This window comes from Canis lupus, chromosome 36 (genome assembly GCF_003254725.2).
Source record: "Canis lupus dingo isolate Sandy chromosome 36, ASM325472v2, whole genome shotgun sequence".
NCBI classification, from domain to species: Eukaryota; Metazoa; Chordata; class Mammalia; order Carnivora; family Canidae; genus Canis; species Canis lupus.
Genome location: NC_064278.1, coordinates 17,610,260 through 17,625,553, shown reverse-complemented (window position 1 = coordinate 17,625,553; position 15,294 = coordinate 17,610,260). Strand labels below are relative to the sequence as shown.

At 40.0% G+C, this 15,294-nt stretch overlaps 1 protein-coding gene and 1 long non-coding RNA gene across 10 annotated transcripts in view; one reads left to right on the top strand and one right to left on the bottom strand.

Moving 5' to 3' along the window:
• MAP3K20 (mitogen-activated protein kinase kinase kinase 20) overlaps positions 1 to 15,294 on the bottom strand; it is a 177,271-nt gene that overhangs the window by 61,827 nt on the left and 100,150 nt on the right. For all 8 annotated transcript variants that reach the window (XM_025460213.3, XM_049106229.1, XM_025460215.3 and 5 more), the window contains 4 exons: positions 13,005 to 13,033; positions 12,740 to 12,877; positions 6,481 to 6,567; positions 710 to 784 (listed from right to left, as the gene is read on the bottom strand). In XM_025460213.3, the coding sequence (XP_025315998.1) occupies positions 710 to 784; positions 6,481 to 6,567; positions 12,740 to 12,877; positions 13,005 to 13,033 (329 nt within the window). The remainder of the gene's footprint in view (positions 1 to 709; positions 785 to 6,480; positions 6,568 to 12,739; positions 12,878 to 13,004; positions 13,034 to 15,294) is intronic.
• LOC125754427 (uncharacterized) lies at positions 720 to 12,744 on the top strand. Of its 2 annotated transcripts, XR_007408602.1 has the most exons (5): positions 720 to 826; positions 5,265 to 5,337; positions 5,769 to 9,364; positions 10,119 to 10,793; positions 11,373 to 12,744. It is a non-coding gene; the product is annotated as an uncharacterized LOC125754427 (long non-coding RNA). The 2 variants fall into 2 exon arrangements; XR_007408601.1 differs by having other exon boundaries at positions 5,769 to 10,793.

Below are 15,294 nucleotides of genomic sequence, written 5' to 3'. Positions count from 1 at the left end.
TCCAGTCTCACCATGAACTAGCTGTGGCCTTGAGCATTTCTTAACTTCTGTGTGCCTTGACTCTTCACCTGTAAAATCAGTGTAATAATACAACCTATGTCATGGAGATCTTCTGAGGAATAAATAAGCTAATGTTATGTTATGAACTAACATAAAGTGCTTGGGACAGTTCCTGGCATATAATCTTTTTTTTTTTTTAATTTTTTTTTTTTATTTATTTATGATAGTCACAGAGAGAGAGAGAGAGGCAGAGACACAGGCAGAGGGAGAAGCAGGCTCCATGCACCGGGAGCCCGATGTGGGATTCGATCCCGGGTCTCCAGGATCGCGCCCTGGGCCAAAGGCAGGCGCCAAACCGCTGCGCCACCCAGGGATCCCAGTTCCTGGCATATAATAAGCACTGTGTGTGGGCCATTTTGTGCAGTAGTTCTTATTAAAGATTAAAAACAAAGGAATGTAATTCTTTCTATTGAATCAAGAATGCCAGAGTGCTGTAAGAACAGCCAGTAATGAATTTCTAAGGATCAGGATAAGCAGCTATCAACAGAAAGCCTTAGGAGTCCATCTGGGACTCAGGGGAACAGCAATCTGGCTTTGCTTTGTAACGATTCTTATTACTCCAAGTTTTAAAAATTCAAAGCCAAACAAACAAGTGAAATTTCAGAATTCTGAACAACCAAAGAAAAAAAATATATTTTTACTTATATACCTTGGCATCAGCTTCCCAACACTGACGTAACAGCTCAGCAAAACTTCTGGGGCAGCTGCTTGGAATGGTTAATCTCTACCACAGAGAAAGGAAAAACAGAAGGATTTACTCATTAAGGTAAGTAGATATTCACTGCAAGTTCATAAAAGAGTTACTTTAAGGGCACAATCATGTCATTAAATTTAAAACTTCCATCAATTGATATATGGCAGGTGAGAATTTATGTTTAGATTCATCCTATCTAATCTCTAAAGACACTTTTAATACTGTATTTCCAAAAAAGCATCCCACTGTATGGAGAAGTCGGGTTCAGCACAACAAATCCAACGAAACACAGACTCAAGTCTAAGAGAAACTACATTAAAATTTTTTTTTGAAAAAAAAAAAAAAAACTATAGTAGGAGAAGGGCCGGTGGAACAGAAATAGGAACTCTAAACCCACAAATCTATCACTGTTCTTGCATATGCGGCTATGAAATACGCAAGCAGGCGAGGCAAGTAGGCAACCAGTTCAGCTTTGGCAGTAGGTGTACACCTCTGAAAACATCTTCAGGACAGACCATCACAGAGATCATTTGAGAGAAGTGGGCCTTTTCTCAATGGCCAGTAAGATATTCTGAATGGATGACTCATGGCGAAGCGCAAGGGCTGGATACAACAAAGATTATACTGTGAGCATCAGTTCCATTCCAGCATTTTACAGAAGTGGTTCTCTAGAACTTGTCATGCCACTGGAGGCTCTTTAGAGATCTATGGAGGCATTTTTGTTTGTTTTAAAGGCTGGAGAGTTGCACCTGGAGCAAGTGAAGAATGCTAGACACCTTTTACTATGTTGTAAATCCCCAAGTACTCCCTTGCACTCCACCAAACTTAATGCCCCATGTGCAATCAAACAACGAGGTGTATAATTTTCTGGCCCTAGACTCTCTGATTTATAATAATGTATATTTTGAGCACACTTAAAATGCAATGAACTGAGAATGCAACTACCAAATAAAATAAATCAAGGGCAGATTGATCTTTGTATTATTCATAACCTTACCAAGATTTTTGGAAAATGTCGCCTACAACAGCATTGTTCATGCTGCTGCTTCAATCTTTGACACAGTTCAGCTCTAGCCTGCATTTGTAGCTGTTGAATCCTATTTATCCATGGGGACAAGGCCCTAAAACTTCCATTCCCCCCCTCTACTGTGGTCATGCCTGCGCATTTATATGCCGTAATACAGATTTCATCCATATCTTCCTTATATTACAGTTAGAGCATTATGTTGCCTTTAAAATACAATGTGTGTGGGTCTGTGGTCCTACATCTGAATTTCATTTTAGGGGAGGAGAGGGAGCACGAACAGAGCCGTTATGGCAAGAGGCCTGCATGTGACAGAGCTGAAAATCACTGCACTGTACCAAGATTTATTCTGCAGTTTTGTTTAGCAAACAAGTTTGGCAAATAAAAAACTTAAACTGAACTTAATTGGATTTGGGGTAGGCTACGTATAAAACCAGAAAAAAGAGTTGCCCTGGCAAGAAAACAGATGATCTATGTTTAGAATTACAGATAACCTTAAAATCAAAATAAACCAAAATAAATAAAACCTGAAAGTTTTAAACAGAACAACCCTCACCAAGTTGAAGGCTATGCTGATTACATAAAATAGAGGAGATTGGGTAAGCTGTACTCATTTTACTGTAATGTGAACTGGAAGCCTTTTGATGAAGATCAAAAGGAAAATCAGGTGTTTACTTTTTAAAAATATTTATGTAAGATGGTTGGTTGGGAGTGGTAACTAAGAAAAACAAAGTGATTGCAATTATTCAGCTGAATGCACTCCGTGGCAAAGTAATTTCTCATAAAAGATAACATTTTCGATATAACTTTTTCACATTTTTCTGAGAACTGAAATGTGACCTAGATGAATATGGGTGTTAATCTTTTTTCTTATTGAAAAACTTAGCTTACTGCATCTGAGACATTATGAAAGATGACATAATGATCTTAAATTATCTGATATACTCAAATATAAGTTAAATCTAGACTCAGACACTAATGTAAGGATTTATTTCAGTACATTAAAAAAGTACCTTAAAAGAGAATCCAAAGTATTTAAGTCCTGATTACAGAACCGTGGGCATTTCTAATGCATGAAAACATCTTAAAATAACTAGATTTTAACAACAGATTAGCCACACTACTTAAAACTCAAATATTTTAAAAGTTTCAAATTTAAAATGAAAATGTTTCCCAACTATTAAATTAGGCATGACATTTTTTTAAAGATCATATTCTTTTTCTGCACCTTCCATCTTCTACATAAGATGCAAGAAATTATATTTTGTCGATTATTTTTCCAAAGCATAGTCAACAATGGATTAAGTTTTTTGAAGATTTCTATTAAGAAAAATTTTGGATGCCTGGGTGGCTCAGTTGTTAGGTGACCGACTATTGATTTCAGCTCAGGTCATGATCTCAGGGTCGTGAGATACAGCCCCATGTCAGGCTCCATGCTGCTTAGGATTCTCTCCCCGCCTCTGGCCCTCCCCCTACTTGCACACCTGTGTACATGTGCATTCTCTCTTAAAAAAAAAAAAAAGGTTTTTCTTTTGCTACATAGAGAACAAAACATTTTATATGAGAATCTAAATACTTGTAAAGATAGAAATTCTGTTTTAGAATATTTTGAATGACCACTGAGTTTTATAGAAATTACAAAATTTATTAGTAATACTCTCCTAATTTCATGACTTCTGTAAGGGCTAGTCTTTGTTTTAACTGTGCTTTATGCATCTAGATTTAAAAGAATTTAATATTAAAAAAATATTGTCTGAAGGTCTTACTTCATTATTAGGCATTTAGAAGCAAACACTTTCAGATATTTTTAGAAAGTACTCATTTCCCTACAGACCCAAAAAACAGTCCTAAATGGTGAAACCGAATAAGGTCTAGAGTCTAGTTAAGAGTAATGTATCAATGTCAACTTTCTGATTTTGGAATTGGCCTATACCTGTATCTCATCAATGGGGGAAGCTGGATGAAGGATACACAGAATCTCTTCTAATATTTTTGAAACTTCCTATGAGTCTATAAGTATTTCAAAACAAAAAGTTAAAAAGAAAAGGTAACTCTAATATTTGGCTTTAAGTCCATTCTAGGGTGACTGGCTTACATTTAAAATGTCTCCCTAAGTTAAACACATCATTCTTTATTTAAATGAGGCCTGTTAAAAAAAAATACAGGTTGCTCTTTTCAACTCAAGAACCTAAATTATTCCAAAGTAGAAATAAATGAAATAATTAGAAGTTGAAAGGATTTTGTAAATTATTTTAAGTCAAAGTCTCAATTTTATCATGAAATGAAATAAATCCTTGGCAATGTTTTCAGGTTTTTAAATTCCAGTTAACATACAGGATAATATTAGTTTCAGGTGTAGAATTTAGTGATTCACCACTTAAGTGCAACACCCAGTGCTCATCACAAGTACCCTCCTTAATACCCATCACCCATTTAACCCATCCCCCGCCCACCTCCCCTCCAGCAACCCCCTCAAGTTTGTTCTGTATAGTTGAGACGTGGCAATTATTTTAATGTTATGTCAACAGAACTTGTTTTGGGAATAAGTGTCTACATTCATAAGATGAAATGAAGACTCCTTTTTGAATGATGACAGTGAAAAGTACACTTAAACTTCATTTCCATATTTTTGACAGATATGCAGAGTGAGAGTAGATAAGTGAGTAGCCTCGCAATACCCAATTTTCCTTAAGTTTAGTAGAAAGCTGAGAAAACTTGCTTCACCTTGTGGGGGGGTGTTCTCTGAACTTGCTATTCTCTGTACAGAATGGGAGGTATCTGAGTGGTCTCCATCAGTTATTAGCCGATCATCAGGTCACCCCATGGATGAAACATGGATGTTTCACCCCATGAATTCATTCATGGATGAATTCTACCCTAGGGAATCCCTGAGGGAAAGGGGGGTGACTGACACCCTCCTCCTGTATATGTTGAGGTTCTAAAGGTTATTTATGGGTGATTCGTAGCCCTCAAGCCAGCTATCCAAAGACAGCGTCTAAATTCATTTTTTTTATCAGCTTTAATCATCCTTGATGGATATTCCAATGTTTTGAAAGTGCTTTAGATGCACACCTCTTCTGCCATCCTTTAAATGAAATACTGTAAAATACTGTTTCCTGTTACACATATCTGGAGGGTCCAGTTAGCTTTTAAAAAACTTTTTCTAGTTCACCTTGGAACAACGTAGAGGGGAAAAAGTAACATTGAGTGTTCCGCTCCAAAGTCAACACGAGGTCAATAATTTTCTTCACTCTCATTTGTAAACCCAGGACCAAACATCTAATCATCTCACTTGCAAAAGAAACAGAACAGAAGCAAGTGAGTTCTCATATCATGAACCTATCAGTTATCCTGTGTATGAGGGTCTGATTTAATAGCACACCAGGAATAACCAGGACATTTAATTAAAACAGAACAGCTCCTGTGAAACACTGAGCAGGACACATTCTTGAATATAACTCCTTTTCCTTTTTCTTAAATTGGCAGCTCTCTCCCATCAAGTTCAGCTATCATGAACATTTCATCTGTTCTCAAGAGCTCAGGAGGACAAATTAATAAGGTAGCTGGGTTATATGATCTAAACTATGGAAACTTGGTTTCTCCTTGTCAATAGCAGCTGTTTGGTTAATCTAGTCTGTTCCTGCACTCTCATGGGGAGCAGATCAATCTAATTCTTTTATAGCCTTAAAAAGGGCATATCTCCATGTATTCACCTTTTTGCAAATTATTTCATTCCGAGGTTGCACTCTTACCTTTTGAGGAGGGCACAGATAAGATCTGGAAATGAAGCTTTGTGAACTAAGGTTGTTTTGCATTGCAAAGACAACCGCATGCTTCCATTACTGGATCTAAGTTCTCATAGTACCTTGATACTGGATGCTTCAGCCTTATGCTGAGGATTTCCATGCCTGTGCATTTCAGTCACAATTTTAAACCTTTCAAAATGTAGTTGCTCTCTTTGATATGAATGTACCACGTTCTCTGATGTAGGCTCATAGGTCCAACTAACTGAAAGCCTCAATTTGTGGGAAGAAGAAAAGCGAGGCTGGGGACACAGCACAAACGGTGTTTACGCCACTGAAGTTCTTTTGAAATGGAAAGGCTCTGCATGAAGAAGGGAACAGTTATGCCACTGCCTCGCCAATTCCAGTGAGGAGCTCATCTTCAATGTAGTGTTCAACGTAGGTGGCAAAACTGTAATTTTTCCCTTTTTTGAAACTATTTTTTCTTCTTTTATTTTTGAAATTCTCATCTAAGCGACAGTTTCTTGTACTATAGTGACTCCTGCTGGGAGAGGTAAGTTGAAGTAGCTGAAGGTCTCTTACAGATATATCAACTCCCGGCCAGTAAAAAAGATGTCCTAAACGCAGGAGATGGAGTTAAACTGTTCCCCTACCTTGGACGCAATGGCTTCTTTCATCACTAAGAACAAACCCCTAGGTTTTACAATTGAGACTGAGAAACTAGTACAGTACTTGTACAATTTTTGATCTACAGCATCACGACGTGAAGCTGCAACAATTAGATGTAAAGGGTCCATTCATGAGGAATAACATCACTTTGACCCTTTGTGTTAGCTCCTACTGCTAATCTTTCCATAAGCGTGAACTTACTTTCAATTTGAAGAAGATGAAAAAGTCTTTTGCAAAACCCCAATACTGTTTTCTGATCTATGTACCTGAATGGAGAATCGTAGTCTTACCTCGTTTTTTTCCACTACAAGCCAAGCTACTTGTAATCCTTCCAAACCTTTAAAGGGGACCTCCCTTGTTAGCATCTCCCAGAGAACCTGGAACAAAAAGAAAATGGAATTTTTATTCTTGTACTTTATATTTTTGGTATATTACTGAAACTTTATCTAACATTTAACTGTATCCAATTACCAGACGAAACCAACCCCACCTGTAGAAACTTGGACAAAACATATATATTCATGCACAGGACTTCTTCCAAATATTAAATCACACACACACATTTTATATATGTATACAACACACACACACACACGCATACATACATTTTTTTTGCTCATTTTTACAAAGTTTAGAAATCAGGACATTTAGAGCCAGACTTATGAAACCAATGGGCCTACATAATTTATCTTGTAAGTTACTAGAATTCTCACAGATTCCTACAAATTAGGTTTTATATTTTCTTAGTCAAACTCTTTCTACCTTGAATCACCAATAAATTTCTCTGTAAGATAATAACTGGGAATTCAACCGTATTTTTAAAGGTTCAGTAATGGTCTGATAAAAAATATTGAGCCCTAAATCCAAATCACTGTCTAAACCATTCACCTCATAATGGTAGGTACTTGCAAAACTGTAACATTTAAATTTTGTGTTTTGGAGAAAGTCTCTCAAAATGAGTTGGTCTAAGGGAGTCATTTCTTCCACCTATAATATAATTTAATATATATCCTAAAATGTAATAAATACTTAATGTCATGTACATAAGCTACGGGTGTGTGTGCGTGCGCATGTGAAACTTACGAGTGTGCTCATCTCCCTGCGATCCTTGAGAGGATTTTAAATCTGCACTGAAATGCCCAAAGAATGCAAACTGATTCTAGCAATGCTGAAAACAGCCAAGGATTTGGGTTTTATTTAAAATACTAAGTAATGGTGACTTTTTTACATTCAGTTAATTTTCTCTATTTATACAAATGGGCATCAAAATCGGAGTCTATCAATATTTTGTGAAGTGTGACAACAATTACAATTTTGTCAATAATCATAATAACCACTCATTCGCCGAGTGATTATGTTCCAGATGCCTTATTAAACTCTTTACACATGTTACCATGATTAATATCAACCCCCCCCAACAGATATTACCCTCACTTTATAGATGAGGAAACTAAGGCCTAAGAAAGTGAAATAAACTTGCCCAAAGACACTCCATTATCAAGTGGCAGAGCTAGAATATGAGTTGCTACCTTCCCTAACAGTCAAGCTCTTAACCAGATGTAACTCGAGAAAAGGGAGGCTGCCTTGTGAGAGAGAATGTGACATGCCACATTTCAGGGCGGGGAGCCAGGGCAGAGATGAAAAGCAAATGAATGCAACGGTTTTGATTTCGATTGCTCTTATTCTAAAAACAAAAAACAACTGTTTCTAAAGAAGAATGTAGATTGAGAACATGCACTCTCTTCAGGCAGGTCCTACAAACCTTTAACTGTATCCGCTGTTTCCTCAGCCAGTGCTCAGTCATATTTGACTCAACATGTGAAATGAACTCTGGCTAATAGGAAGATAATTAGCAGGAAAATCAGGGAAATTGGCAGATGCTGCTCAAGCAGGAGGAAAAAAAAAATTCACTGAAGCCTCTTTGGGCTTTTAATCAAGTGTGTAAGGTACTTCTTTAGAAGAGCTACTGAATAATTCTATCTGAGTCCCAGAAGTGATTAGGAAAAGGTAAGGGGCAACCCAGAAGGGGCCGCCTGTAGCAGGCACTGTCAGTAAAGGCAGCGTGAGGGCCAGACAGGTATGCGTCCCCCAGGCCCCACTTGCACCTGGAGATGGGGAGACGGGGAAATGGGGAGATGGGGAGATGGGGAGATGGAGCAGCCCGAGGCCTGGGCAGGAAACGTGCAATTCCCACTCCCCTGGTGCCGAGGCTGGGGAGGGAAAGGACACATAGAGCAAGCAAACTGGTGGCTTTGGCCCTCCTGAGGAGAAAGGGCACAGTGAATCAGCCTCAAATAGATGGAAAGCTCCAGACCCCAAGGTGTCCAGGTAAGCGGCCTCGTGCCCCCTGCCTTCTGACCCGGCCTGCACAGGCGCACACAAGGAGGCTGACTGGGTTTGTCAAGGCCAAATGCAAAACCAAGAGCTTGGGAAGTGACACACAAAGAAGATTTATGTCATTCTTTGTTCCAAAATATTCAGTTGGAAGACATCCAACATCAACTCAAGTCCAAGTTCTATTTCTCCAAGAGTTCTGACCCTGGAAAAATAGTTTCATTCCAGTCCCCCAGTGTGTCCCGGAAGAGCTACTATAGCCACGGGGCCATCTGCGGGTGTGGACACGGCCCCGAGGCTGCTGCGCTGCGGGCCCCAAGTGACTCTTCAGCTCACGTCCAGCAGCGGCGGCACATGCCCACGTTCCCTATTACTGATTCGCCAGGTGGAGGCACGTATCAAAGAGTAGATGGGGTGAGACTGGACAGCAGCTGCTTCTGCACTAAACCCGGTGACGTTCGGCACAAAAAAGTCCTTTGTGGAGGAAGTCATTTGGAGGTCTAAAAATATATCAAACTATGCCTGAAAATATCAGTGATGGGGATACAGGCCAAACATTATTGTGATCTTTCCCCTTAAAAATACTTTCCAACTCATTCTATCTTGAGACGTGTTCACGTTTCAACTGTGCTCACAAGGAACAATTTCTATTTTCAGTTTGCAGAGAAACTTGGACAAGGCTGTGTACTTTTCCTCCCCTTTCTTTTACAAACAATGGCAGGCCATTACCTGAGCTGGGCTTGTTCTGGAACAGGGCTCACAGACAAGTGACGCAGTGATGCTCGCTCTTAAGCCACTCTACTTTCAAATAGTGGTTCTGGCTCAGAAGCTTCTGAGAAGGTAATCCTTTCTGCATTGTCATTAGGATAGCTTTGTTTTTAAAGAGTGGCTAGGCCTCGTGTTCTCAGAAGGCTTATTCTTTCAATGATTTTTGCTTTCCTTTTATGTGGATAACATACTAAACACTCCTCTGGTTCTGTCCTTCAAGGGAGATCATCATATGGGGGTAGCACAAGCTCCTTTCTTGTAATATGGGGAGAGAAACAATTGCCTGTCTGGCAAAGTTTATCAGCTTAGAAGCAAGGATCACAAGATCCACTTCTGGCATTTGCAGCACATTTATTTTAAGGCTGTCCCAGGCTGGATAGTCTTGCTATGTGTTAAGAAGCGATACAGATTTATCAAGCTATGGGTTACTAGGGACTTAAGTAATATTAGAGCAAGTCTGAAAAAAACAGAAAAATGAAAGCAAAAATGAAAAGCAAAAATATGTTAGTTTTTATTTTTTTTGAGGTGGGTTTCAAAAAAGGACAACTCTCCCTTACAGTCTTATTCATCTGTATGCAACTATTAAGTGTGTACGTGTGTGGAGGCTCAGTGAATAGGACAGACTTTCAGTGAACTATAGGATGTTTTGTGCAGAGACACTTTACAGACAAATGGTCCTGGCTACTTATCTATTTCTGAAAGGACATCAAAAATCCTAAATAACCACATCACTTTCCTAGATAGCTATCATTTTCAGCCTATGGACTACAAAGTTCTAAAACTAACATGCCCCTACCTTAGTAACCATTCTCTCCTGCTCTTTTAGGTAATACCTACTCTGACCATGTGATGCCTTCTTCATTTTTAAAAAATGTATGTTTGTTTAAACAAAAAGCTCTGGAAAGCATGCCTGGTACCATTTCTTTGATTAAATGGTGTTTATCTAGAACATAATGGGAAGAGGTCAGAATTCAATAAAATCTTGAATTCTCACTTGTAATTAAATTAGTTTATGTACAACCTTCGGTATGGAACTCTGTTGATCTAGCTACGGGTGGAGCCTAACCAGAATTCCAAGTAAACCTAAGATACTGTTTTCAGAGAAATAGAGTCACTGTAATGGCATTCTTTGTTTCTGCCCATCAAAAGAAGACTCTAACATGAACACAGAGTTGATATTCAGAAGCCTGTGGCTGGGGCGGACAGGTTCTGAGCTGCAGCATCTGGTGTGTCAATATAGAATGACGCTGGAAATGTTCAGCGATTGGCTATCAAGTTTGCTACAGTAAGTGAAACTACTTGCTAGAATGATTTAAGCATTTGTTAAATCCCTTGGACCAGAACAAGGGAAGGGTTAGCTCGGCAAACAAGTAGACAGGAAACCTCGTTCACCAAGAGAGATGTTCGAGCCCATCTACTAAGGAGCAGTGCACCATCACTCAAAGGAAGAGCTTTTTAACAAGGTAAACACCATTTGCAGCCTCGGAAAAGCTGATTCAAGGTATGTTGATCATGAGGGGGTTGATGAGGAATGAGCAAAAGGGATTTAAAAAGATAGAGGAAAAAATCCTAGGTGCCGCACAGGGAAGTCCCTAATCTCTTGGACAGTTTGCATGTGAAAAGACATCGGTCCTTGGTTACCAGACCGAGATTCTACTTCAGCTCAGGAAACCCCATGGGTGCACTGCACCCAAAACCCCCTGCTAACTGTAAGGTTTTGGAAGGAGGCAGTGTGAGGTCTGTTTTCATAAATGAGATAATACTGAAACCAAAAGTTCACTCTATTTGGAAGTCATAGTTGTCTTTCAGATCAAACATTTCTGGGACAGGGAGAGTCCAAGGCTTGGGGAGAATTTTCAAAGTAAAAGCACTATACGAGAGGTTGGGGGGCAGTGCTAAGGTGAGCCTCGAGAGTCTTCTAGTTCATATGCAAAAATAATTTAGAAACTCTAACTGCCCGCATCTATGTGTGTGCAGCTACATGCACAGGCTAGTGAGAGTGAGAAGTGTGGGCTCTTGCTGGCTCGCCATGAACGACTCCAGCCCTGATGCTTCCCTTCCCCTTCCTCTTGCTCCACAGAACTTCCTCTGTGAACCGTGGCCTGCTGCAGAACGCACAGTGGTTTTCACGTCTGTGAAGAGTTGTACAAAACAGAAGAGCACGCAGTGGGGATTATCAGTGAGCCTCAGGGTAGAAGAGATTCACTGTCTGGTCCTTTACAGAAAGAGTTTGCTGGCTCCTGTTCCACAGGACAGAAGGCGGCACTGGTCCCGATGAGCAGGCAAAGGACAATTTAACTCTCCCCACGCCGGTGTCAAGTACAGTGCCTGCCACAGTAAATGCATTCCTGCTTAAACATGAAGCAACATAACTTCCTAAGAGAAAAGGATCTCACAGAAAGTCTGAAATTGCAACACATTCCCCCATTTTCAGACCTCCCCAGCAGGTGATTTGTGGGAATGGTCAGAAAGTAAGAACTTATGACCTAGGGAAGGAGTTTTAGAATCGAGTCTCTTCAGGAACTTGGGTTTTTCTCCATCTTTCGATGGGGTTTTATTTGATCACTGTCTACAGTTTATAGCCTTCATTCTTCGAAATACCCAGAATTAAGGAAATGAGATATGTAGCCTGAAGCTATTGTTGTCTTTCAACCTTTAAAATTCTAGCCTTTTGCCAAAAACACGTATTTCATTCTTGTAATGACTTTTTTCAGTAGCCAACAAAATTCATCTCTATTATATTAATTTGATGTACATAAGATGTATTATAATTTGGAAAAGGCTTGGCTGTCTGCCCCCTCACTAAAGATCCTGTTCTTATCTGTGCTTTTCCACTGTGATTTTTACATGATACCTTACATTCATGCTTCCGAATCACACTACTGTATAAGACTTACTGTGGGCTTGGGCAAGGCTAGGGGCTAAAGACCAAGTATGTTTCCCTCTAGTCATTTTAATAGTTAACATTCAAAATTCTCCTATAGTTAATTAAATCCTGCGGCAGACCGACTGGTGTGTTTTGAGCAACTTACTACAGTGAAGTCCCATTCCAGATGACCCACATTTCCACTGAGTTACACAGATACACCACAGTCCTGCATCCAGCCCAGGAAAGCACTTGTCACAAGAGTGCATCTGGCCTGGCATTACTTTAGGTTCCATCTAATTGCTCTTTGGAAGTAGTGTTGGTTTCTTCTCAACATAAGACAAAATAATTCAGATGCATAAAGGTGACCAGAGTAAACACTCTAGCAATTAGGAAGTGTTCTCTGTGTGGTCACTGCTCTAGGCATTCCACCAGAACCACCACTGTTGTCTTAAAACTGTGTTAAATTGCTGTCCCACTGCTGGGGGTGTTTGCTTTTTTAGATCTCCTTGAGTAACAACCAAAAAAAAAGAAAAAAAAGAGAGAGAGAGAGAGAGAGAGAGAGAGAGAAATGAACTCACCACACCATAGGAATATGTGTCACAAGTTTCAGACACAGGGAGACTTTGGATAACTTCTGGAGCCATCCATGGGAAAGTCCCAACCAAGGACATGTGTGTTGTATGGTTATGGAACCGAGAGGCACCAAAATCACATATCTGAGAAAAGGGAAAAAACAAGTGATCAACCTTCTACTTACTGATTTATAATAGAATTATCAGTCACAAAAATGTATATCCGAAGTTAACAACCACTTTTGAAAAAAATTAAAAGAAGCAGTCCTACCTTCAATACCCCATCAGCAGCTATAACAACTAAAAAAAAAAAAAGAAGAAAAATTATGACAATCATCTAATTTATTTGAGTCATCTCAGATTGAAAAGACCCTATAAGCTTCTATCTTTCATATGACATATGAAAGGTAAAACTGAAGTATTTACTGCATTGAAGATTTTGCAATAAGAAATTCCATGAAGTGCTGACTCAAAGGCTTTCGAAATATTTGTTTAAATAAATGTAATACTGTCCAATAAAAATGGCGTATGTTAGTAGTAAAAAACCCCCAAATTTTTAAAAAAGATTTTATTGAGTTATTTAAAAGAGAGAGAAAAAGAGCACAAGCAGAGGAGAAGGGCAGGAGAGGGAGAAGCAGACTCCCCCTGAGCTGGGAGCCTGATGTGGAACTTGATCCCAGGACCCTGAGATTATGACCTGAGCTGAAGGCAGACGCTTAACTGACTAAGCCACCCACCCAGGCACCCCTGAGAACCAAAATTTGTCCTTGGGTCTGCCACTAGACTGCCAGCATGATATTGAGGAGGTCACTAGCATTGTTACTTCGTGGTATATGTTTTTTCCTCCCAATCGAAGAGTAATCTTCCAATAGGCAGAGACAACATTCACTCACTCACTTATTCATATATTCACTTACTTAACAAATATCTGCCGAGCACCTCTATGGGTAAGGCCATGTACTATGTTCTGGGAGAGGAAGGTGAGCAACACTGGCTTATCAACGCTCCTGTGGAGCTTACAGTCTAATGAAACCAAGGTCTATTAACCAAGTGGGATAACACCTGAACCTAATATAATACTGTATGTGAATACACTGGAATTAACATTAATTTTTTAAAAAAATATATAATTAAATGGGATAAATTCTATGATGAGAGTTGCAGAGATTGCCTTGGAATCAGGAGTTTTCTGGAAGAAATGGTGATCACACTAAGACCCGAAGAACAAGCTGGAACGAACCCAACAGGACCACTGGAGGAGGAAAGCATTTTTTAGGCAGAAAAAAAGTGCCCTGCAGAAGGTCAGGAGCAGAGGGAAACATGTACAATTTTGGAAGGCAGGGGCCTGGTCCCGAAGAGCCTCTGTGAGAAATGGACGTCCAATGAACAACTTTAAGCAGAGAAATGAAATGGTCAGATGTGCAGAGGGGAGAGCATATGAGAGAAGAGCAGAACTGGAGGCAAGGAGGTCACCATGCACCCAAGTGGCTGTAGCCCAAGAGAGACATGACGATGCCCACATGAAGGCTGTGGCACAGGAGAGAAGTGGACCGAATCAAGAAACACTTAGGAGGCCAAATCAGGGGCACCTGGGTGGCTCAGTTGGTTGAGCACTAGATTCTTGGTTTCAGCTCAGCTGTGACTGCATGGGTTGTGATCTCATGGGTCATGGGATCAAGCCCTGTGTCAGGCTCCACTCTCAGTGGGGACTCTGTTTCCCCTCTTCTTCTGCTCCTCCTCCTGCTCACACACTCTCTCTCTAAAATAAATAAAACCTTAAAAATAGGCAGGGAGGGGGCCCCTGGGTGGCTTAATCACTTATGTGTCTGCCTTCAGCTCAGGTCATGATCTCAGGGTCCTGAGATCGAGCCCCACATCGGGCTCCTAGCTTGCTGGGGAGTCTGCTTCTCCCTCTCTGTCTCCCTCTCCCTCTGCTGCTCCCCTGCTTGTACTCACTCTCTCTCATTCTCTCTCTCAAATAAATGACTAAAACCTTTTTAAAAAAGAAAGAAAAAGAAACACTTAGGAGGCCAAATCAACTAGGTTTGAATAATGAGCAGAGGGTGGGGGGGAGGATGAAGAATTTCTCAAGGATGAAATCAAATAAAGGGGTAATACAGCACAACGGTTAGAACAAGAGCTCTGCAATCAAATTGTTCCTTTTGATCTCATCTCTGGCTTAGGCAACTGGTATTACCACTCACGGAGAAAAGGAATACAGAACTCATTTTTTAGGGGCAGAGAGGAAATGAAAAGATCAATGTGAACATGATAACCTTAGGGTCATACAAATATCTATGTGGCCTCTCCCAATCAACAGACTAGACAAGGGGTTCCGAAGCAGAGGTCTGTTTGGGAGTATTAATATGCAGATGGGGCTTTTATGGGAGTGGGTGAATAAGAGCAGAAGAGGCGAGGAGGTCCAAGATAGACCTTGAAGAACTGTTTTGGCATTTCTTCCATTTTTTATTAAAATTAAATATTTTATTCATTTATTTTAGAGAGAGGGAGGGAGAGGGAGGGAGCAGGGGGGAGGGTCAGAGGGAAAGTGAGAATCTCCA